This window comes from Salvelinus alpinus, chromosome 20, assembly GCF_045679555.1.
Source record: "Salvelinus alpinus chromosome 20, SLU_Salpinus.1, whole genome shotgun sequence".
NCBI classification, from domain to species: domain Eukaryota; kingdom Metazoa; phylum Chordata; class Actinopteri; order Salmoniformes; family Salmonidae; genus Salvelinus; species Salvelinus alpinus.
In genome coordinates this window covers 51,292,537-51,301,339 of record NC_092105.1, presented here as the reverse complement: position 1 = coordinate 51,301,339, position 8,803 = coordinate 51,292,537, and the positions used below count along the sequence as shown (strand labels likewise).

The window sequence follows — 8,803 nt, the reverse complement described above, 5'->3', positions numbered from 1 at the left end:
ATATATCACCAATATATGATACAATATCAGTACTTGTAGCATTTACAACTAAGTCCTATCATCGACAAACAGTCAGCGTGCCGTGTAAACAGGTGAGTCAACAGTCAACATCACGAGAGGATTTGTTGAAAAGAAAACCAATGCATTCGGAGACTTTCAACCAGCGGTTTTCAGTTGCGGCTGAACAGTTTGTTTGTGTGTTTAACTCTGCGTGTAAACACGCTGGATGATTCAGAATCCATTGAAGAGCTTAAACGATTCATTGACGAGAGATACTTACGAACTCAAAGAAACATGTCGCTGGTTTCAGAGGATTCAAGCATTGTTAAGGACAACCAACCCAATCAACAAAACAAACCAAAACCAGGTTGGCCAATACGTATCAACGATGGAACCAAACCATCCCCTAGTAAGAGGGCGCGTGTGGCGAGTGGGGAGAGGTTTACTGATATGGATGTTGACTTGTTAAAATCCATCAATGAACGGCTTGCCAAACTTGATATCTTGGATATATTACGAGAGGACATCAATGCATTATGTGCCAGTCTAGATTTCAGCCAACGTCAGATTGATGATCTAAGGAAAGAGAACACGGCGCTGAAAGGTACTGTAGACTCTATTCATAGCAAGGTGGAGGTGGTGCAAAGGGAGAACAAACAACTTAAAGAAACCTTGCTTGATGTACAGTGTCGATCAATGCGGAACAATCTAATATTTTATGGGATACCGGAGAATGACAACAGCAGAGGCTGTGAGGACACAGTCCGAGACTTTATGTCAACTCAACTAAAACTGCCCACTGATGTTGTGCGTAATGCCACTTTCTCCAGAGTCCATAGAATATGTAAGGCCTCTGGAAATAGGCCACGGGCTATTATTGCATGTTTTGACAAATTTAAGCAAAAGGAAATGACGAAGAACATGGGGACAGAACTCAGAAACACTGATTTTGGAATGAATGATCACTTCCCCACCGAGATCAATGAAAGGAGAAAAAAACTATATCCCATCATGACGGAAAAGCATTGCCTGAATCAATGAGTCTCCATGGTGATGGATAAACTTTATATCAAAGGGCAATTGTATCAGGACTCTAGGTTTTTAACTTGGTCAATATAAATAAAATTCATATTTTGGTTTTGACCGAAACGCATTTAGATGCATCTGTAAATGATGGGCAAATTAACATTCAAGGATATAGTCTACTGAGAAGGGACAGGAATAGGAATGGTGGGGGTGTAGCATTGTACATTCAGAATCATATACCTTTTAAGAGGAGGGATGACCTCCTCAAATAGAGGCACTATGGGCTCAAGTACATCTGCCTCACCAGGCACCCATATTGGTAGGATGTGTGTATAGACCTCCTAGCTCTAAGGTGTCCTATCTGGATGACTTATGTACTGGGTTTGACCAGGCCACAGATAGCAACAGAGATGTATTTATCTTGGGTGATTTTTATATAAATTGGAAGGATCACAATAATTCGAATAGAACAAAATTGACGAGATATGCCAAGAACTATGGTTTGAAACAAATGGTTAATGATACTACTAGATCTTCAATTAAGATGGGTCATCGTTCAGACACATGCATTGATCTGATTTTCTGTAATATACCATTGTAATGCTTAAAAGCCAGATCAATACCAGTGGGCTGGACAGACCATAATATTGTGACCATAACCATGAATACCAAGGTTCCAAAGAAACCCCCTAGGATTGATGTCAAAATAAATTTTAAAACATTTAATCATGAGCTATTTCTAAATGATTTGGCTGCTGTACTCTGGGAGCTGATTTATCTAGAGGATGATTTAAATCACGCTACAGAATGTTTTATTGATTTGCTCACTGAGGTAATGGACCATCATGCCCCTATAAGAAAGAGTACAGTTGGTGCCCGTCCATCTCCATGGATTGATGATGAACTGGGTGAGGCTTTTTCTTAAGGAAATATGGCAAAAGTCTTAGTAGCCAAGTCAAAATTAGAAATTGATTAACAGAATTATAGAACATTACGTAATTATGCAGTTAAATTGAATCGAAAGAAAAAAGTTATTTTACAACAATGCTTTTATTGATTGTAAAAATGATTCTAAAAAGGTATGGAACACAGTTAAGGGCTTACTTGGTGCATCTATCTCATCATGCCCATCTAGTGTGGAGGTTGACGGGAGAATAATAACAAAATCAGTTGATATTGCCAATCATTTTGCAGATTTTTTTTACAAAGAAAATGTAATTACTGAGCAACAATGTAAACATACATTCTTCCAAACAAGCTATTGTCCAATGGATTGATGATCATATTATGAGCAACAAGATCTGCTCTTTTAGTCTGCAAACGGTGTCAGTGGAGGAGGTGTTAAACCTATTGAAGTCATTACCTGAAGGTAAATCTACAGGTTATGGTCTTATGGACAATTTTTTGCTTCGCTGTGCTGCTCCCCAGATTGCAGTTCCACTGAGATACATATTTAATTGGTCACTGGAAAAGGGGATGTTTGCAAATGTATGGACGCATGCGAAACTGTGTCCTATTCCGAAAGACTGCAAAAAACCCATTACCCCTGCCAATAGTCGACCAATTAGTCTACTCCCTACACTCAGTAAGATATTGGAGGGTATTGTGAGTAGACAAATGTGGGAGTACATGGAAAAGAATGATCTGATTACAGCCAATCAGCATGCTTATCACAAAAACCATTCCACTACCACTGCATTGGTTGACATGACTGACAAGTGGCTCAATGCTATGGATAGTGGCAAGTTTTTGGGTGTACTATTTTTAGATTTCAGTGCAGCATTTGATTTAGTGGATCATTAAATAATTTTGACAAAATGAATGCATTAGGGTTTTAAGGAGGTAGCATTGAATTGGGTACAGTCATATCTAACGGACAGGAAACAGTCCATCTATATCAATGGTTCATTTTCTTCCCCTCATGTGTTAAACTGTGGAATACCGCAGGGCAGCTGCCTTGGCCCACTTCTTTATATAAAATATACCAACGACCTTCCCTATGCCTTAGCTGAAACTCAAGCTACTATATTTGCAGATGATACTACAATTTACGCAGCAAGACAATCGGTTCAACAGGTACAGCAAGCTTTACAAGGAGATTTGGAGAATATCAGGGAGTGGGTTTGCCAAAACAAACTTGTTTTAAACACCAAGAAAACCAAAGTTATGTTGGTCTGTTCAACTAGGAAAAGGCCAAAACAGCATAGGATACAATTAAGTATGGGAGGAGTACAAATTGAAGAAGTGGCAGAAACCAAACTATTGGGAGTGCAGCTAGACAACTGCTTATCATGGTCGTCTCAAATAACTAATCTATGTAAACAAAAAAATATTAAAACAGCATGCATAATCAGAAGGATAGCTAAATATTTACCAGGAAAAATCCTTCAGCAAAAAACACAAGCATTAATTGAGAGTCAGGTGAACTACTGTTCTGTGGTCTGGAGAAATGCATCATCAAGTGAAGTTAGGAGGCTGCATAATGCACAGAACAAAGCAGCAAGGATTGTTTTAAGGTGGAGATATGGTTCTTCTGTATGATGTTGGCATGATCAGTCCAATCAAAGTTAGGGTAGATATAATGTGATTTGACATCATTTTATCTGTGGCCAATGACCTTGAGCCTTCTTGGATGGGCACTTCTAATATAAATCTATGGCAACACCCAAGGGCAATGAATTTTTGAGCTCTCCCTGTAGATTTTGCGGTGAGGTAGTGAACCCATGAGTGGCAGAACACTGAGCCAATCACAGTTAGAGAACATTACCAACCCCTACGCGCTGCATTTTCTGCTGGCTGCCCCACCACCACAGAAAGCGCTGAGCTAGGCTGAAACACCTGCATTTTGGAGCTGCCTTACTCAAGAAAGCAAAAAAGAGACCATGTTTGTATGCGGCTTTATTAACTCTATTATTTTTATATATTTTTTTACATTGTTTTCAAACTGATATGTGACACGCATTAATGCCAAAATAACATACTAACAAGCTCTGCCCCACCTGCCCTGAATGACGGGTCGCCACTGTCTAGTATGCAAAATAAAGTACAACTACATTTATGTCTATTATTCTTGGACATTCAGAATGATCTCTTACATGAATCATCTATCAATTTCTTTTTAACAGGACTGGATTCAGTAAACAATACTGAAGATTGGCTCATTGCCACTAACTGGCATAATAACTGATCTGTGAAATAACTGGAAGGAAGGCAGGAAGGAGAGTGTGTGTGTGTGTGCGTGCGTGAGTGAGTGAGTGATGCCTATTTACACCAGTAGGCTAAACCAAAAAAATTGTCAGTAAACATCAAAGTCATAGCGGCTACTGTGGTGGGATCATATCAACATTTTAGTCCCGACAAAACACATACTCCATATAACTCGTCCAGATTGTATCCTCGTTTGGATCATTGTTAGTGTAGGCGCACGTGCCTGTGGAGCTACAAGCCACCATGTGAAAGCCAACCTCCGTCAGCTTGTCAAACGCTTGCTCAAGGAAATTGAATTTGAGGTAGTAACGGGACGTGTACCTCTCCGGTGGCCGATCGGGGTCCCTGCTCTCATTCAAAGTGTCCGAGAACACCTCTTTGGCAAGGGACGTTTTCCCACACACCGTGATGCGCGCCACTCTCCTGAACTTGGCGTCGGTTTGGATATCTCTACCGATACTATACGATCCCCGGTATCCAATTGTGATGTACCCTGACTTTCTGGACTCGCGAGACGGGGAGCGGGCGCTGCTCATTGCGGACATCATGCGCAAAGTTTCCATTCCGCTGAAGGACCCTATGCCGCACTGGAGCGCACCCTCCTCGGTCTCGCTCTGGCAAATATCATCACTGATGAAGTTATCTTTGCGCATCCTGGGGCTGATGCTCATGGACAGGTCCCGCAACTGGAAAAACTCAGCCTCTCTCTGCAACCGGCTTTGCTCGGGGAAATAATCAGGCAGTACCAGGTTGAGGTCCCGTAGGTAGTCTAAAATATAACGAAACAAGAATCCGTCCCTGTCCAAGAAGTAGCGCCCTTTGTTGTCGCGCACCAGGTCCTTTGGAGTCTTCTTGCTGAACATGGTCCAGAGGAGCGAGTCTGGGACAGCGACCAAAGTTATGTGCCGTGTCACATACACCTGTCCCCCTACATTCAGTTCAATTACCTCCGAGAAAGGGGACTCAGACTCGGCGCCAGAGATCCCCCGCTCTGTGTCCGTGTCTGCCAGTGACATCTTCACTCACAGCCCTGTGTCTCTGTTACCGACTGGAATCATGTAATAATGAGAGTGAACGTCAAGCAGTTTGTTTATGTAGTGCTGTGCTTGTCGGTGTGGGAGGAGAGAGTAGACAGCTGATTTGAGAGATGACTGTTAACCCTTTCGGGAGACCGTTTGTTAGTAGACTTTTTGAGTATACAATTCATGGAATTCATAAAGTAAACAGTTACTCAATAGCGTTCATTATTAGTTGTACATAGATTGCATGAACATTGAAACTCAAACACCAGAGAATTCAGATGCTCTTGTTCTTTTACAAGACTAAAGGTGACATTTGTGTTTACCTGTATTGTGACTACACATTCACTTAAATTTTTTTCCCAGACACACACATACAACTCTCCTCCATTCCTCTATGCACCTCAGATCGCCAGTGCCCTGCCCTCTCTCTTTATGGTCACGTCTGAAGTCCCCCTACTACGTCTAGTCTTTATGAACATGAGTAGACCCTGTATCTGTCTGCAGTTTTGCCAAAAAGACATGCTCTAGTTGTTCTCTTACAGATTACAGGTGATTTGTGTGTTTAGCTATGAAATGAAACACACACCTCTTTCAATACTTTTTTATTTTTTGTAAATGTTTTATAACACATATCTTTCCTGTACTTGAATACTTATTAAATTCAACATTTTTCATAATACGTTTTCATTTGTTTATTAGTATCTCATTTAAACTTAATCTTCTTATATCCTCCCTACACCTTTGCAGATCTAAGACAAAATGTATGTAAAAACCTATTCTCTTCCTATTTAGTGTTTTTCCACCTGCATTTTGTTGTCAGACCAGTGAAGATGGTAGAAAACTGTACCATTTGTATGGTTACCCTTTCCCATTGTTATCATACTACCAGTATGTCGTATGACCTTAATCGGAGCTCCTGCTCACCTGATGTACCATGCCAGGTGTGTATAAAACTGATGTTAATGAGAGAAGGAAGGGTGTGGTCTGTGTAGGTGTGGTCTTTACACCCAAATGTCACTTAATATAACTCCATATACTGTTGTAAAGGATGAGTAAACACATTGCATTGGGAAAGTATTCAGACACCTTGATCTTTTTTGTTACATTACAGCCTTATTCTAAAATTGATTACACAGGTTCATCATAAATCTACACACAATACCCCATAATGACAAAAAAAAACAGTTTAGCAAAGTAAAAATAATAATATGAAATATCACATTTACATAAGTATTCAGACTCTATACTCTATACTATTTCATCAAGGATCTCGCTGTACTTTGGCCCGTTCATCTTTCCCTTGATCCTGACTAGTCTCCCAGTCCCTGCTGCTGAAAAACATCCCCACAGCATGATACTGCCACCACCATGCTTCACCGTAGGGATGATGCCAGGTTTACACCAGACATGACGCTTGGCATTCAAGCCAAAGTGTTCAATCTTGGTTTCATCAGACCAGAGAATCTTGTTTCTCATGGTCTAAGAGTCCTTTGGGTGCCTTTTGGCAAACTCCAAGCGGGCTGTCTTGTGCCTTTTACTGAAAAGTGGCTTCCGTCTGGCCACTCTACCATAAATGTCTGATTGCTGGGGTGTTGCAGAGATGGTTGTCCTTCTGGAAGGTTCTCCCATCTACACACAGGAACTCTGGAGCTCTGTCAGAGTGACCATCGGGTTCTGGGTCACCTCCCTGACTAAGGCTCTTCTCCCCCCCGATTGCTCAGTTTGGCCAGGCAGCCAGCCCTAGGAAGAGACTTAGTGGTCCAAACTTCTTCCATTTAAGAATGATGGAGGCTACTGTGTTCTTGGGGACCTTCAATGTTGAAGAAATGTTTTAGTACCCTTCCCCAGATCTCAGAGCTCTCAGTACAATTCCTTCGACCTCATGGCTTGGTTTTTGCTCTGACAAAACTGTGGGATCTTATATGTGCCTTTCCAAATCAAAAGCAAAACATTCTAAAAACCTGTTTTCACTTTGTCATTGATGAGCATTTGCATGTATTATAATTTATTTTAGAATAACAAAATGTGGAAAAGGGGAAGGGGTCTGAATACTTCCCAAATGCACTGTAGGCCTAATAACATGCATAATAACATTGTTCATTGAATATTGCAATTATATTGTCTATATTATCTGTCAAATATCCTATTGAACGTAGCCCCAGAAATTAATAGTGTATTCTGTTCATGCCTATCTACAGTACACTATATGACCAAACGTATGTGGACACCTGCTCGTCGAACAGCTCATTCCAAAATCATGGGCATTAATATGGAGTTGGTCCCCCTTTTGCTGCTATAACAGCCTCCACTCTTCTGTGAAGGAGGGACTTGCTTCCATTCAGCCACAAGAGCATTCATGAGTTCGGGCACTGATATTGGGCGATTAGGCCTGGCTCGCAGTCGGCGTTCCGATTCATCCCAAAGGTGTTCAATGGGCTTGAGGTCAGGGCTCTGTGCAGGCCAGTCAAGTTCTTCCACACCGATCTCGACGAACCATTTCTGTATGGACTTTGCTAGGTGCAAAGGGGCATTGTCATGCTGAAACAGGAAAAGGCCTTTCCCAAACTGTTGCCACAAAGTTGGAAGCACAGAATTGTGTAGAATGTCATTGTATGCTGTAGAATTAAGATTTCCCTTCAATGGAACTAAGGGGCCTAGCCCAAACCATGAAAAACAGCCTCAGACCATTATTCCTCCTCCACCAAGGAGGAGTTGGCACTATGCATTGGGGCAAGACGACCTTATCTCAGTTCACTGGTCACGATGGCTACACCCACCCGTAGCACGCGCTCCAGCAGGTGTATCTCACTGATCATCCCTAAAGCCAAAACCTCATTTGGACGCCTTTCCTTCCAGTTCTCTGCTGCCTGCGACTGGAACGAATTGCAAAAATCTCTGAAGTTGGAGACTTTTATCTCCCTCAACAACTTTAAACATCTGCTATTCGAGCAGCTAACCGATCGCTTCAGCTGTACATAGTCCATCGGTATATAGCCCACCCAATTTACCTACCTCACCCCCCATACTGCTTTTATTTATTTACTTTTCTGCTCTTTTGCACACCAGTATCTCTACTTGCACATGATCATCTGATGATATATCACTCCAGTGTTAATCTGCTAAATTGTAATTATTTGATTTATTGCCTACCTCCTCATGCCTTTTGCACACATTGTATATAGATTCTCTTTTTTTCTACCATGTTATTGACTTGTTTATGGTTTACTCCATGTGTAACTCTGTGTTGTTGTCTGTTCACACTGCTATGCTTTATCTTGGCCAGGTCGCAGTTGCAAATGAGAACTTGTTCTCAACTAGCCTACCTGGTTAAATAAAGGTGAAATAAAAAAAATAAAAAATAAAGATAGCGTTCTCCTGGAATCCGCCAAACCCAGATTAGTGCGTCGGACTGCCAGATGGTGAAGCGTGATTCATAACTCCAGAGAACGCATTTCCACTGCTCCAGAGTCCCATGACTGCGAGCTTTACACCACTCCAGCTGACGCTTGACATTGCGCATGATGATTTTAGGCTTGTGTGCAGCTATT

The 8,803-nt window shown here is 41.5% G+C and overlaps 1 protein-coding gene across 1 annotated transcript; it reads right to left on the bottom strand.

Annotated features, from left to right (window-relative positions):
- Nucleotides 1-3,906: 3,906 nt before the first annotated feature.
- On the bottom strand, nucleotides 3,907-5,274 carry LOC139547058 (BTB/POZ domain-containing protein KCTD12-like). Its single transcript, XM_071356111.1, has one exon. The coding sequence runs from the start codon at nucleotides 5,247-5,249 to the stop codon at nucleotides 4,374-4,376; it is 876 nt and encodes a 291-aa protein (XP_071212212.1). The 5' UTR covers nucleotides 5,250-5,274; the 3' UTR covers nucleotides 3,907-4,373.
- Between the last annotated feature and the right edge of the window lie 3,529 nt (nucleotides 5,275-8,803).